This window comes from Sceloporus occidentalis, unplaced genomic scaffold (assembly GCF_023333645.1).
Source record: "Sceloporus occidentalis isolate IW3139 unplaced genomic scaffold, rSceOcc1.0.p SCAF_22, whole genome shotgun sequence".
In the NCBI taxonomy this organism is placed as follows: domain Eukaryota; kingdom Metazoa; phylum Chordata; class Lepidosauria; order Squamata; family Phrynosomatidae; genus Sceloporus; species Sceloporus occidentalis.
In genome coordinates, this window is record NW_028317002.1 from 3,925,543 (window position 1) to 3,942,734 (window position 17,192).

At 40.4% G+C, this 17,192-nt stretch overlaps 1 protein-coding gene across 1 annotated transcript in view; it reads left to right on the forward strand.

Annotated features, from left to right (window-relative positions):
* The window catches only part of LOC149300903 (sphingosine-1-phosphate transporter SPNS2-like), an 86,667-nt gene that overhangs the window by 28,854 nt on the left and 40,621 nt on the right, over positions 1-17,192 (forward strand). Inside the window, exon 2 of the mRNA XM_089484472.1 lies at positions 8,374-8,439. Coding sequence (XP_089340598.1) covers positions 8,374-8,439 — 66 coding nt within the window. The remainder of the gene's footprint in view (positions 1-8,373; positions 8,440-17,192) is intronic.

Below are 17,192 nucleotides of genomic sequence, written 5' to 3' on the forward strand. Positions count from 1 at the left end.
TTACAAAAAGTGTTGTGTTTTTTATAGGTTCTAAACTTTGAAAGGGATTATATGAGCTCCAACTGTTGGATTTTCAGTACTGTCATCCATGTTAATATGAGTGGAAATGCATAATAAGCTAGAAGATGCCACAGTTTTCCAGTCCCACTCTAAACAAAACAAGTTACATTTTTCTTATGGAAATGAAACCTAGTGCTTACTTTTCATTCAAAGGTATATGGTGTTTAGTGTTTGGCGAGCTTAGAATGCATGTAATTTAAGAGGCAAGCTTGATTCCGCTAAAAGCCATCTCCAGCTACTGATGCAATCAATGTTTTGCTGGGTCAAGGGAATAATCAGTATGTTAGTACGTACTAGGTTCAGTCCTATAGCTCACTCGGGGATACCCTGAAGAACAGTTTGCTCGAGGCTTCTTTAAATCCCATGGGTGCCGAGCCAGTGGAGAGGCTAAAGTATGGATCCCTGTCCCAGGTGCAGTGAGCCTGTGTCGCTTGTACTACAGGAAGAAAGATAATCAGTCACATCACAGAAATCAATTCATGTAATTCCTTTCATCAAGGCAAGACCTTTTTTTTGTAATAGCACAAACCTACAAATCTTATCTTTTCCCATGGAAGAACGTGAACAATAGAGGGAAAAACTGAGTCACTTGGAAAGCTGTTCAGTACAGAAACCAGAATATGAAGCAGAGAGTGTTTAACTCTTTGTATTTTCTGTTACTGAAAGCACCACACGGAATAAAATCACCAGTAGTTTGCCTGTTGGCTCTTTATCACTTGGTTGTACAGCCTTGAACTTAATGCTAAGAAATCATTTTTTATACCTAAATTGATTACAATTTATTTTAAAACTTTATTTTTCTTTTAACTTAAGAATTCAGGTTGTGAATTCATGATAGTAATTATGGGGCCACATTGGGTAAAACATAAAAACATAGAAATTTAGGGAACATAAGCACAGTTTGGCTCATCTAGCCTGAATTTTTCTACCGACTCTAAGACCTAAAACGTGCCTTGCCTCATATTGAAGATAGTGATAGCATATTCCCTGCATGCAATGCTCATGGTATAAGCTCAAGTCTATTTGGAATTATTTATTAATCTCACTAGATGCCATAATACATTGCTGATTACACGTGATAGTGTTCCATATAGTAGTAATATAGCGATAGATGTTAATAGTGAGAGTATATAAACCTACATGGGAAAAGATTATTTATTATTATTATTTATCGTTTTATATAGTGTCATCATATTCCACAGTGCTCTACAATGGGTACACAGGACATAACTAATAGAGCTTAAACTTGCTCTTTTACCAATATGCCTCAACATGTGTTGACGTTTTATCAATTTTGTATATTGTCAGTTAATTTTCATTCTTTCTTTGTAATAGTGCTATGGAATGTTATTGCACTCCATGAATAAAATGGAGTGTAATTTAAGAAAAGGTCAAGGAACAAATTAGGATTTTAGAACAGATCGAAAAATGGCAGGCTAGATGGACAAACTGTCGGTCTGTTACATCATGCGCGTTCACAGCGTCTTGTAATATGTTAACATTTATAATACATTCTAAGAAGTAACTTTTTTTTCGGAGTAACTCATAACCGAGTAAACGTCATTATATAATGTAGTGACAAATGTTCTGTGCTGTCTCCTCTTCCAGTAGCAGACTAAGTACGAGTGTGCAAAGATACGCGCTGGTGCGAGTTACACTTCTGCAGAGCTAAGCACTGTGCTCTCAGCTTGCATTCTAAGGACTCAGCTGCAGAGCTGATCTCCTGAGACTATGCGTGCAAGTGAAAGGAGCTTTCCTTAAGTGGCATCCCCTGATTTATTCACAGCATGAATAATTCATTCAGGCAGCGTGCCACAAGTTTTTTTTCATCTTGCATTGATAGACTTTAGGTGCACGCGTGCTTGTAGGAGGCGTTCATCGCTGGGTAAACCCTCAGCTTGTACAGTTACGATTATCACAAACTGATGGGTTTTAGAATGATTGTGTTAACAGAAGGGGGATAGAAATTATGCCATGTTTTACTTGTCACTGCATTTCATTTGCTGTATAAGTGTGTGTCTCTCTATTCAGGCCTTTAATCTGAAAATTGGTAAATTCTGTGGATTTAAAGGCTTAAGTTTAAGCTTTGGTTCTAAAGTAATATTAGCAGTTATCATTGAAAGATGAAGAAAGTTAATAGTGGTGTTACTGGTGAACCAAGTCCAGCAGGATCACATAGCATTCCTGTCTACAGACAGACTTCCTCCTGTCTCACCGAGAGGATATTATAGAATAGAATATATCATCACTACAGTATGAGCAGAACTTCTCCCCATTGACAAGGCATATTTCTTTGAATGTAAAGAATATGCATTTTTCACACATCAATATTGCACACAAGCAGTAAATGTATGAAGTCTAGACTGTTGTGTGGCCCCTACGTGCCTGAAAGACCCATAGGTTATATTGATTATTAATTTTATCATGCCTGACACACCATTGTTTCTGTGTAAATGGAATGCAAACCTACATGTTGGATAGTTGAAACAATTTTACGTAGAAGAGAATGTGCAGTCTACAAAGACAAACACATATTGAGATAATGCAAGTTCCTGATAGCCTACAAGTGCCCTAGATTGACAATATCAACCAGCTCATCCTGTTGACCTTCCAGTAATATATAACATGAAGCTTTCCATTTGTTTATGCTTTTTCTTTGTAGGAAAAGTGAATTGATTGGAACAGTTGTTGTCCATAACTCATTTTAGTCCTACTGCAAATATGAGAAGCGGATGTGATGGATAAATAAAATATATTTGACCGTTCATCCCTAAACAGTACCACTAGATTTCCTTTTTTGTGGCTTCAGTATCTCAAATATAACGCTAGACATATATAACAAATATTTATAGCGATATTTTTAATAGTATGATTGATGTTTTTCATGGACCTGACAGTGTCTTTTAAGGACTTTTACGGTACCTTCTCTTCGGAATGTGCCATTTTTTTTGTGTCCAGGAGTTTATGAGATAATCCTTCTTGTCTAAGGTTACAGAGTGTTGACACAGTAGTAAAGCGCACCTGTCAAAATACTAACTTTAATGTTCGTTGAAGAGATTTAGAAATGAATTTTGCATTGTGGCAGCTAAATTGTATAGATAATGAGGTAATATTTTTTTATTTTTTTTTCACCTTCCATCACCGCTGCAGTCTTCTCCATAACACCATGTTTAACTTTCATTGTGTTATTATAGAAGACTTTGTCGTAGTGAATGCTGTGTTCATGTAATTGTGAAGGAATATTTTTTTTTTTTTGTGGTTTCAGATTCGCAGAGTTCATGTTGGCGCTACCAACTTCCGAGTCACAACCACAATAGATGATGGGAGTGGGAAGGTTGTTGATTTGTGTGGTCTATACACTTGGAAGGTTCTGTGATGTCATTTCATCTGATTTGTCTTTGGTTACTAAAATTATCTTTTTGTGGAATATCTGTACTGCAGGTGCATACTATTTCTAATTTCGTAGAAATTATATGTTTGCTGACACCTAAACCAGACCTTTCCTTAAGGGAACATTTTTCTTTATGTGAAAATTCGGCCACATTCACAGACCATTTTATAACTGGCCAAAGGAGGAATTTTTCCTTTGCATCCTGTCCCTTAAGCATGAATTTCTTGTAAGACCCAGTAGGAAGTGCCTAGCATAAATACCTTCCTTTCGTCTCCAAAAATAAAATCCTTAAATATTTTATTGTTATGATTTTTTTTAAAAATGTTTCACTTTTATAAGCATTTGTAATGCTTAAAAAAAATATTAGTTCGCGTAGTACTTTCAGACAATTTTTCTTTAAAAATGTGTCACTAACTTTTTCCAGGCAGGAAATTAAGGGAGTGGAGCATTTCAAATACAACCCTGTCTCTTGATTTCATTGTTAACATTCCCCAGTGAATAATAAACCTGACACACATTTCATGACTAAGGTTTTATATAGCCTGTCCAAATATTGTATGGCTAATGGAAGATAAAACTCTATACAGGTGTTACATGAGTTCATGGACTCTTGAGTTCTTTGGCATTTTATTCATCTTGCAGTCTGCTGTCTATTGATTTTTACAAACGAAAACATCTTTATGGGTTTCCTTTTTTAGGTATATGGGTAATGGCAGCTCAAGAATAAACTTAATTGTACCAAATTCAGCAAGTCAAGGGCCAGGAGAGGAGGGGGTGAGGAAAGAGGCAACTGCATGGAGACAATCTGCTGATTCCCTCCATGCATTTACAAAAGGGGAAAGATAATTTGAATTAGACATTCATATCTTATGTATGTTACATAGTTAATTAGTTTGGGGAAAAAAGGCAAATAGTCCAGCAAGTTCAACCATTCCACAAACCCATATTAGTTTATCCAGAAGAAGGCAAAAAAAACCAAACAACTGAGACAGTAATGCCATCTCAAAGGCAAACCATTTCTTCTTGACTAAGGCATCCAGACACACCCTGGATCAACACTATCTACTTTTACTTGTGATAACCCTGTATGCATTTTAAATTTAGAAAAACATCCAAACTATTTTCTAATATATTGATTGAATTGGCCAAAACAAGTTTAGATGGCGGTCTATTCCACAATTTAACCTCCCTAACTTTAAATAAACCACCTCTATGTTTAAGACTAAAGCTTGTTTTGTTCCAATCTAAAGGGATAATACGTCTTTAAGATATGATTTATAAAGAGATCTCTGTATTGACGTGATGCCTGGTGTATAAATATGTTCATGAAAAAATATTTGGGATCAAGACATTAATATCTACGTGCGTCTTGATGCATTCAGAGTTACCCTTAATTCAACTTGAGGGAACTTACGCTCAACAATTCTACAGCTCAGTGGGCCAGTCTGGAGAGATCATCAATTCTCCTCAACTGGCCCCTGATCACCACTGTCTACCAAAGCAGGTCAGTGAGGCAGCTTGGTGGGACAGAAAATCAAGGCTGCCCTGGACACTTTGAATTGAGGAAATAAATGAGTTACTTGACCATAATTCCAGTAATTTTAGTACTATAATTATACTTTTGCTTTAGATCATGTTTTATTTTAATATTGCGTCTTAATTTATAGGTGTTATAAAAACTGAGTGTAAATGCTCCACAAAAGCATTTATAGGAAAACCTATGAATGATTGGAAAGCCAGCATTACACACACCTGAGGTGTGGGCCGATGAATATAAGCATTTATCATGATGGGTTTAAAAAAAAAAACACCTACATGGAGGGTGTGTTAAGTGTGTCTGCACGCCTTCCACCCATGGTTTATTGACAAGATTTCCAAAGCATCATTAGCTATTAAAAGAAGAAGACTGACCAAAGTAATAAGCTAAAATAAAAAGTGTTGGCAGTCTGTATCTGTTATATTTTGTGAGACTGTTTGTTTTTCTTTTTCTTTCTGGTGTTTTTTTGTATGTTTGTTTTTGCTTCATACAATATATTGACAAGTATCCTGGAGTTTGGTTGGAGAGTTGAAGGTGGCCAGCTAAGCTCGCTAAATAATAATTATAAGCATTCTTATGCCAGAAGACTTGTAATTTTTGGGCAAGAAAAATAATTGTGAAGGAGTGTGTCTAATATCTATATGATGTATGTGTGTATAATATATTTTGCTAAGTCTCCAACTTAGAGAAAGCTGTCTTTGTGACAGTGGCCACAACAATAATATCCAATGTATCTGAATGTATTGATGTATAATTGTGGCTGTTTCTTGGTTATTGTAAATTTTGTATCGGATAATGTGACACACCTCAAGTCAGATGAAGCTGTTAGCAACTGATCCCCCTCTTGAGACCAGATTTTTGAAGACATTTATACCAATACATGCTTAATACAACTTAAAACATGTAATGGATACCACAGAAAAAGAACAATATGTTGTAAAAAGGTGAGTAGTAGATCTGAAAAGGGTACATAATAGAATAGTCTTTTCCTCAGTGGTTTCCCACAGGAAGATGACCTATAGACAAAAGGGCAAAAAATGAGAGGACGGGGTTCCTCGCAGTCAACTTAATGTGTTTCTCTTTATGATCTTTCTTTGGTATCCAGATCTATAGAACATCAATATTAAGGCACACCTGGTGAAGAAGGGTACTCCCCGTGGGACTAAATATTCATGACTCGCAGAACTATGAAGCATGCGCATTCATGATACACCTGGTGTGCCTGAAACTATTGTATAATGTGACTTCAGTGTCCCAAGTAAATTATCTTACATCTTTTGTGAACTGTTTCAGATACAACTTTCCCACACCGTGTTATTGCTGATGTATATTTAATCCGTGGAGTGCTTGTGGTGTGATCATGTTGATGCTCAATGGGTGACGGACATATTGTTGCGCAAGATGCAAACCCAATATTAATGCAATCTCTGTACTTTACACGCCCAGATTTTGGGCACACCTGTACATATGGTTACTGGACCTGGTACCAACAGGACATGCTTCCAGACATGAGTGAAACCAATTAATACAAAAATCGTTGTGGAATATGCAAAAGCAGCACACTTTGATTGTCTTCTGTTCTAAAGCGATATAATTACACTATTATTCAATAATACCTGACAGTTCATTTAGATTGCAGATGGTGTAGACATCACAGACTCAACAGTACTTTTCAATATTCCAGACAAGTGGCTTCTTCTGATGCTCAAAATTATTTTAGCTCTCCAATTAGGGACCCCAGTTGCAGACCTTGCATTTAAGTATAATAGAAAGGAGAGCCTTTATTAAACAATTTTACTTTTAAAATAAAAAAAACTCTCGGTTTAACAGTGATGAACTATATAGTTCAAATTAAGGTATATTTTGATTCTGGGTATTATGTAGTATAAGTGGGGTAACGGTACCCTCAGGAGAAGTAATGGTTAAGATTGCGGGCTAATGCACTTCCAGGCTTTGTTAAAATCACGAACGTCTTTGCAATCACTCACTATTTTCTTGTAAACAAGGCCACGGTTAATGCATACCGGGCAATACAAAGGGAAAGAAAAAGGCATTTGAGGCAAAAAGACTTGAATTCTGCTCAATGCAGATATGAAAAAAACCAAACTTATGGAATATACTTAAATTCATTTAAAAGCCACTTTGCTGGGGTCAGCTGAGTTGAAAACAATTTTTAGTTCATAAAGCAATAGCACATGACCCACATTGGGTATACTGCCTGTCTTTCTGAATGTCACTCTTTTCTGTTTTTTTTTTTTGGATATATGTTCAGTTTGTTTAAAAAAAAAAAAGATGGCCCAAAGATCTGCAGCGTTGTTCTAAGAGCACAGCGTGAAGGCAATTGTTATGCTGATCTAAAACTCTAAATGCTGTCTTATAAGTCCCCCCATGGATCTCATGGCTGTTATGTGCGCCTAGAAGTATACAGGATATACCACAGATTAAGGAGATTAGGCGGCCAGGATGTCGATCACTTAATAAACTTTGACGCTGCAACTGATAAATGGAGCAGTAAATCAACCCCCTCAATTTGATCTATGCCATGGACTCGGACGTACCTAATAGTTACACTCATTATGGCGTCTTAGACTGCATCTAAAGTAAGATGACCGTTTCTTATATAGATCTATATTACCTTTGTAAATCTTCCCACATTTAGTATTTTCGATATACTCTATTAAAGTAGTATTCAGTAAAACATAAGAAATAAAAAAAGAAGGGGATCATGTGCTGGGGAAACAAAACAAAAAAAGAGGAAAGAGTTGTAACTTCTGTAATTGTTGCTAGAAAAGCAACTTGTATTTTTAGTGTTTCCCTTTCTAGTTTAACAAGTCTTTCAGTCTGCTAATTGCTCTTAGGTCAGTGTATACTGTAAAATCTTGGTTATAATATGTGTCATTTTCCTTGTTTTTCAAGTGAAGTGCGTGGGTATGTGTGTGTTATACACAAGGAAATGAAAAGTGTGGTCACTGTATTGTAAGAAGGGCTGCACAAATTGTTGCCGCTATATAAATAAAAGATATATTAACCCCTTAATGACAAAGCCCGTACATGTACAGGCTGAAAATGCATTGTTTTCAATGGGTTTAGGGACCGCCCATTGTCCTTAAGGGGTTAATAATGAGGCTCATTCAAAATTACATTCTGACACAAACAGGAGAGGTGGGATGTGAAGAGCATAAAAGGGGACAAATGAAAAGCCCATTAGAAAATAAATGTGTAATATGCCCAAGGTTTTATTGTAATTAACATCTGATATGTTGGTGGTTGCATTTGTTTTTATTTGACACAGTGACTTAAGATAGAAGTGTGCTCCTAACTTGTTTAGCTCTAGAGTAGTTGGCGTTAAGGTGTTCTAAAAGTCCATTCTTTTTCTCTGTTCTAGGCGTTTTACTGGATATCCAACAACACTTTGGAGTAAAAGACAGTGGAGCAGGTCTGCTACAGACCGGTAAGTCCTGATGTGTATTTCTCCATTATATGGAGCTGTCTGGCGGTGGTAGGTCATGATCCTGGTTTACTGAGCCTTGAAGGCATTTTGAATTACTGTATCTGTTTCACCTACTAGCTTTATTTGCCGTTCCTATGTGGACTTTTATTTATCTCTACTTTAATGACCTACCTCAGATATGTAGTGCATCTCTAATTAAATCTCACAGTGGGGTAACATTTATATTGTTAGAAAATGGATAAAAAGTTACACTTTTGTCCATAATATTGCTACCAGTACGGGTGAATGATGCCGTTCTTCTTCAGCTCTATCTCCTTAATGGTTGGTAACGGACTCTTGTGTGTGTGGCCTAATTTCGGCATTTCCCATTAAAATGAAGAGCCATAATTTGTCGCAGCACAGGGCATATATCTCTGCTACAGAATTCAGAATACAGATTTTTTTTACAAAATTGAATTTGATTGCTTGTATTATTACTTTATATTTCACTTCAGTTATTTTATATTCAGATATTCTAAAACAAACCCTTAGGCTTCTTGAAATGCAGATGTTTTTCTGTGCTTTAACAGTGAAGGACCTTGTATATGCAGCGCACTAAATTAATCTCTGAAAAATATGCTGTGTGGAAAATCGCGAAATAAAGCATAATCTGGTTAAAAGTTGCCATATAAATAAATAATGCTGTTTCTATGGAGTATGATGGATCATGTATAGAAATGGTTTAGCTGTATCTTCTGGAAACAAATTTTTCCAATAAGAAGGAATTTTTTATTTTTTTGAGCGCTTGTACAAACAATTGTATATGGGGTTTTTTTTGTTTTGTTTTTTAAGGTCGGGTAAAGGTTTTTAGCTGAGGGCATATTAGCTGAAAATCTAGACCAGAGGTCATGAACAGAGTAAATTAGTAAATGGACTGGGTTACACATAATATCTGCTAATAGATTATTTCTCTCTTTGAAATGTTAGAACAAATATCCAGAGAATTGCTATGTAGAAAATAAGGCTTTCCTTGAAGAATGTACAACTGGGGAATAAACTGGCAAAATAGGAAACTTTGTATGGAATACCCTGATTTTTTTTTTCCATTTACAGTGGAAATTCTGTACAGAACAGGGGAATTCTTTGAGACAACCCTGGGGATTGTTAGTATATTCATAAATTGGTGTATAATGTAACATGATCTACTTTAAGCAGGTGCTATTTTTCTTTGGGACATACATATCACATTTCACAAAGGGAAATAACCACACAAAAATGTGAACTCATCTGCTCCACTAATAAATATATATCTGTACAAGGGTAAATATGTTTTTAATCTTTTATGTCGTTCTTGACTGTAATATTCCTGCTATGTCCACAAACTGGATGCGAATATAAATGAAAAATCTGAGATAAAGAGCTATTTAATTTTATTAATAAGTAAAATATTATTTTGTATGTGTAGTAGACAGTGTGCCAGACGACTGAGCGCTGCATGCTTCTCAGTGTGCCTTTTTTTTTTTTTTTTCCTTCCGCTTGAGCAATTTTAACCCAAACAGAATGAAAAAAGACTAAACAGGTTATTTCAGACACTTGGGAGCTGACTTTTGCTGATTTGCTGCTTTTGTAGTTACACATCCCAAATGTTTTAGGAAACTAAACATCTGTGAAATGTTCACTGGAGAAAAACCACCAACATTGAGAATCGATAAAATATGTTTTAATTATTACATTGATTTAAGTGACTGTGCAAGAAATAGAACTTTGAAAATGTAGTTTGCACTGTGTTGAAATATGTGGAACTGCTGCTCTACATTTTAGAGATCCTCCCTTGGGAGATTCTGCCTGAATTACACGAAGACAAAATATAGTTCGATAGTAAATGAGGCTGCTGAAAAAATCCAAGCTTAATACGTCAAATAACATTTCGTTGTTGATCCACAATGATTCAACATGATTCAAAGATAAAGACTTTCTAGCTTTAAAATGCTATCCTTATTCGCCCCGGATAACACATTTTCGGTTAAAGTTGAAATATACAAAGACTTTCACTAAATCTGTTTTTATGTAGAGTTACCAACTTTGTTGAGGGGGAGAAGAGAAAAAATATACAAATGGGTTCTCTGTATAAAATCCGCCAGTGTAATGCTCATTTCATATTAATGCTAAACGTTCTAAAGGAAGTTACCACTTGAAAATGATGATGAATAATAATTTTTGGATTATTTAAATATAAAAAAGGGAGGAATTGGTAGTTGACACAGAAAAAATGCATTTCAATTATTATTAGTAGCAAGCTCCTTATCATAGGCTCATAAATGCTAGTTATCACAAAATGTCGGCCATTTTAAAAGGAAACGTGCTGTTTTTGTTTAATCTATAATTTTATATATATAACGAGAAGACAAAAGTGCTGTTTCTTCCCAAGAGTGATTTTCTTCCCAAATTGTCTGTCATAAAATCATTACTTGGCTTAGATTAATAATGAAATAACAGAATGAAATAAATGGATTGGGTATTGCCATATTAGCTCAAAAGAAAATAGTCTTTATTTGAAGTTGATACCTTTTTATTGGATCATAATACAAAAAGATACAAAGTCAAATAAACTGTCAGAACTCAGAGGCCTCAAGAAAAAATACTAATTAAATCTAAAAAAAAGACAATATTAAGTGGCAGTGTTTAGTATAAGTATTACCGTATATTGTTGTGTTGCAGTAACGTAGTATCAAATACAATAAGCAATTGAGAATACTGCTTCTGTGGATCCTTTTACAGACCATTGGTGGCTCAGTGTCCCTGGAAGTCTTACCATCATTGGCTATATGTAACAGTAATGTATTGTAGACTTTCAGTGTACAGTGGGACATACATGCTATTATATTTATATAAGTCACCCATACAATTATTATATTAATAGCGTCTAACCAGAGTAGCTCTTAACTATAATTATGTAGAGCAGCTGTTGAACTATGTAATGTATATTGAACTGTGGTGTAATGGTGCGGATTCAGATCCTCAGAGGTTTCTTATATCAATTAGAAAGGCACCGCAAAATCAGCATATATAGGAAGTGGGCCTTATGTACAATAAACAAAAGAACAAACATGAAAAATATAGTCTGAATAAATGTAAATATATATTTAATATATATTAAAAACGCTCACAAAGGAAGTGCTGTAATGCTTGTTATAATCAAAGCCTACTCCATGTTTGCCCTCGTTCTTGCTCTCCTTCTGCATCTGTATACTATAGTTCCTGGAAGGGATCCCCTGAAGCCTCTGGTCAGTGATTTATTTAGGTTTACAATTTACGGTAAATAGTGCACAGCTTGTAAGCAAATGGTTCAGCCAAACTGAGAAACCGGGGTGACCATAAATACGAACTGTCAATTGTGTATTGTTTAGACAACATTATAGTGTCTTCCATCTTCATACTAGAAAAATATTGAGTAGAGGTTCATTTATTAAATACTTGTATCTATTGTAAGACCTTAGGGATTTTTTCCAATTACTGACTTACTTACCAAACATTTTACACATAACTAGGAATCTGTGAATTTGCTTTAAATATCTTTGATCTATTATAGAAACTCTTATATGTCATTATGATTCTGGTATTGATGCTCCTGGGAATTTAACATTCAAAGAGTAAGAGGAAATCTTGCATTCAAACAGAGGTTTTAACTGAATCTTCATTGTTACGGAGTTGGAGTCCTCTTCATAGTGCTGATCTGAGAATCTACCCACTTACCTTGAGACTGAAATTATAACCCATGGTGGGTATTGACTACTCTGTGAGTTTGTAGGAAAGCACAACATTTCAGCTTCCTGCATTCACTGTACATTCTGAAGGACCAACCCTGGTCAATTTGTCTTGCAACTAGGGCTGAGGCCCTGCATAATGCACAGATAATCGCTTGCCCTCTTACAGATCTAAATTAGACTTGTGCATTCGTCTTCGGGCGAACATGGAAACGAACACGAAGAGTGTGTTTTCGTGTTCGTTCCGAAGACACGCCGAAGAGAAGACGGCGGCGGTAAAACATAGGCGAAGACGAAGACACACACCACGAAGATCTTCGTGATTGTCTTCGTCTTCGTCTACCATTCTCCCCCCCTTCTAACTTACCTTGGCGTCGCGGCAGTTCAGGGAAGTGGAAATCCGCAGGTTCGCCGTCACGGGTTACAGGGCAGTGCGAATGAGCCTATTGGTCGCCTACAGGGACCTCCTCTGGCATCAACCAATTGGTTGATGCCAGAGGAAGACCCTGCAGGTGACCAATAGGCTCACTCGCACGGTCTTTGTAACCCCTGCCAGCGAACCTATGGATTTCCGCTCCCGTTAACCCCTTCGATGCTGCGTTATCTAACACAGCATCGAATGGGTTAACGGGAGCGGAAATCCATAGGTTAAAGGGCCGTGCAAGCAACCAATAGGCTCACTTGCACGGCCCCTTAACCCTTTAAAAAATAAACTTAACCCCTAACTAATTGAACAGGCAGGGGGACCAGTGGGATCTGCCGGGTAAGTTGCAGCATTGAGGTTTTAAAACCCCAATGCTGCAACTTACCCTGCCGATGCCACTGGTCTCCCTCCCTGTTCAATTAGTTAAATGTCCGTACGAGCGACTTTATTGTTCGCTCGTACGGACATTTAATTAATTAAACAGGGAGGGAGACCAGTGGGATGTGCCGGGTAAATTGCAGCATTGGGGTTTTAAAACCCCAATGCTGCAACTTACCCTGCAGATGCCACTGGTCTCCCTCCCTGTTCAATTAGTTAAAGACCAGTGGCATCTGCAGGGCAAGTTGCAGCATTGGGGTTTTAAAACCTCAATGCTGCAACTTACCCTGCCGATGCCACTGGTCTCCCTCCCTGTTCAATTAGTTAAAGACCAGTGGCATCTGCAGGGCAAGTTGCAGCATTGGGGTTTTAAAACCTCAATGCTGCAACTTACCCTGCCGATGCCACTGGTCTCCCTCCCTGTTCAATTGGTTAAATGGTTAAATGTCCGCACGAGCGACTTTATTGTTCGCTCGTACGGACATTTAATTACCGTATTTGCTCGATTATAAGACGAGGTTTTTTTCAGAGCAAATGCTCTGAAAAATACCCCTCGTCTTCTAATCGGGGTCGTCTTCTAATCAGACCTCAAATAGAGTCTGATTAGGAGACTAAGATCCAGATCCCCCGCACCGCTGCAGGGGACCTGGATCCTCCTGTCTCACCCCCCCCCCCCCCCCATCATACACACACTTACCGGTGCTTCCTGCTGTATTGCCGGGGCAGCGGGTTGACGTCTACGCGATCCGCGTAGACAACGTCCGCTGCAGCCGGAAGGAGGTGTGGCTAGCAGCGGGGGTTGTCTGCGTCCGTCGCGTAGACCTTCCCCGACTGTCAGAGATCTCTGATCTCTGACAGCCGGGGAAAGTATACGCGACGGACGCATACAAACCCCCGCTGCCAACTCCACCTCCTTCCGGCTGCAGCAGAAGGCGACGTCAACCCGCTGCCCCGGCTGGAAGCACCGGTAAGAGAGGGCTGAGAGGGGAGAGAGGGGAGAGAGGAGAGAGGAGAGGGGAGGGGAGGGGGGGGGAGAGAGTGTGTGTGTGTGTGTTAGTTAAATGGGGGCATAGGGCATTTCTGGAGTGGCGTTAAGGGGGCATTTAATAGAGCACTCTGCCTCCTGAAATGCCTTATACCTCCCTATATGCCACTCTGCCCCATAATATGCCTTTTAACCCCCTAAATGCCAGAGTGGCATATAGGGGTATAAGGCATTTCTGGAGGCAGAGTGCTCTATACAATGCCTTTTAACTCCCTTAATGCCACTCTGCCTCCTGAAATGCCTTATACCTCCCTATATGCCACTCTGCCCCATAATATGCATTTTAACCCCCTAAATGCCAGAATGGGATATAGGGGTATAAGGCATTTCTGGAGGCAGAGTGGCATATAGGGGGTCAAAAGGCATACCATGGGGCACAGTGGCATATAGAGGGTTAAAAGGCATATCATGGGCCACAGTGCCATATTGGTGTGGCAAGCCTGGGGGCAGATGTGCGTAACTGGGGGACAGGCTGGAAAATACAAGAAATTAAAAACAAAAAAAATATTTTTCTCAATCATAGCTTTTATTAAAAAAAATAGTTTACATGAATTAACATTTACTGGTAAAACTTTTTTCCTTTAGGGTCGTCTTATATTCAGGCTTTTTCTTTTTTCCTAAGTTAATATTCAGATTTTGGGGGTCGTCTTATAATCAGGGTCGTCTTATAATCGAGCAAATACGGTAATTGAACAGGGAGGGAGACCAGTGGGATGTGCCGGGTAAGTTGCAGCATTGGGGTTTTAAAAGTCTGCACGAGCGACCAACAGAGTGGCTCGTGCAGACTTTTAAAACCCCAATGTTGCAACTTACCCGGCACATCCCACTGGTCTCCCTGTTCTATCAGTTAACTGTCCGTACGAACGACTTTATTGGTCGCTCGTACGGACATTTAACTGATAGAACAGGGAGACCAGTGGCATGTGCCGGGTAAGTTACAGCACCAGGACCCTAAAAGTCTGTACGAGCGAGTCGCTCGTACAGACTTTTAAAATCCCAATGCTGCAACTTACCCGGCAGATCCCACTGGTCTCCCTGTTCTATCAGTTAATAAATGATAGAACAGGGAGACCAGCGGGATCTGCCGGACAATTACGGCACCAGGAGTTTAACAGTCTGAACGAGCGACCCTATTGGTCGCCAGCAGGGGGCTCGTCTGCCATCAACCAATGGCAGACGAGCCCCCTGCTGACAACCAATAGAGTTGCTCAAACGGACATTTATACTCCTGGCGCTGTTGCAGGGTCACCGTACCCAAGGCTGGGTACCCCTGTTTGAGGGCTGAGGAATCACCAGTCAGTCCCTCATACGGATAGCACTCAGCTATCCACGGATCATCCAGACCACCATTCGTAGTAAACCAAGAAGAACTCTCTTTATTACAAACACACAGAATTTATACAATCTCAATGCAATGTGTACCGAACCCAACCCCCAATCCCATCAGCCACATCCCATCACAAATCCCATCAGTATACAGGGGATGTATCAAGTGAGGGGATTACAGAATACAATGGGTTCCCCCACCTGTGTTATCCCCCCTGTAGTGCGGGTGCCGGCTGGGCAGACAGGGCTGTGTTGGCTGATTAAGAGCCCCAGCCAGATTATAGGATTGTCTCCTTGAAGGCTGGAGCTGAAGCCACATCAGTCTCTGGGCTGGTTACACAATAATATACAATATAATATATTACCGGGTCACAGTATACGGAACCGGACACAAAAGTGCTCCGTGACCCGGCTAAACTTCATATGACACATGAGCCAGCTAGCCTGGCCCTGTCACAGATCTCCCCCTTGACCAACGGTCCGGCAGACCAGGCAGATCCTCACGGGTCTGCTGCAGGCTGTCCGAGTGGACAAAGTTCAAAAGGTGCAGGCCTTAGTTCATGGCGCCCTTTGTCAGAAGCATCCAGAGAAGGTGGGCCAGGGCCCTGGTTGCCCAAAAAGATAGTCAGTAGTCCTCTGTGAATTGGAGGGCGGTCCCAGCTCAGCCGGGGGCACATGGCTATCCCCCTCACCAGGATAACAGGGGCACCTGGAGACTCTTGCTCCCTAGTCTTGGGAACTGAGTCTGGGGCAGCTGCCAGGCCAGGGCGGTTGCATGGAAGGAAAGCCCTGCTGATCGGGCCGGGGGCACTCGGGGAACCAGGGAAACACGTAGAGGTAGTAAGAGGGGCCTCTACCGGGACACTGGAGTGACCTAGGGGACACTCTGGGACAGGAACGGGTGCCCTTACGGGGTTATTGGGCGAGCTAAGCAGCTCTGCGGGGTACTCAGGGGACCCAGGGGAATACTCCGGGGCAGGGACAGGTGCCAATACAGGACCACCGGGAGGGTTAAGCAGACCCTCGATCTTTCTCTCTGGGACAGGTGCCTCTGCCTGGGCATGGGGAGAGTCAGAGGAACACTCTGGGACAGTGACCTGGGCTTCTACCAGGACACTTGGGGAACCAGGGATAGGAACCAGGGCCTGCGCCAGGCTACTGAAAGGACCCAGGGAACTCGGTAGCCCCTCTGGCGCCCTCGCTAGGTCGGGGAACGGTGCCTCTACCGGGTCACCGGGGACTTCATAGGGAACCTCTGGGGCAGTGACCCGGGCTTCTTCCAGGACACTCGGGAAATCAGGGGGACAGTCTGGGGCACTGGCTTCTACGGGCATAGCTAGGGGTTTGGTGAGGGGGATTGTGCCACTTACTCGGGCGGTGGGGACAGTCATCTCTTCTGCCGGGGTAGAGCAGCCAGGGTTGTTGGTGAGGACTTGGGTCGGAGCTTTTGGCTTCCTCCTCCGCTTCTTCTTGCTGGCGAGGACCTCGGTTCTTCTCGCCAGGACAGGGGCCGCGGAGTAGGTGAAGAGGACCTCGGTCCCACTCCTGCAAGTTGTAGTATCATGCTCCCAGTCTCCTTGTAACTCCTGAAGCTCCACTCTCCGCAGCAATTATTTATAGTCCCTCTCGAGCTGCCATTCCTCTTGGACCAGGCAATCCATAACAGCCTCCAGCTCGGGGGGAATAGCATAAACTAGGACTTCTGCACGGTTGTCCCAGATTGTAACCCTGCGGTACTGGCAGGGGCTTCCGAAGGACGAGTCAAATTGGAAGGCATCATATATCAGTCCTGGGTCGACGGGGCTATACAGCATCAGAGGGTCGCTGTGGTCTTCAC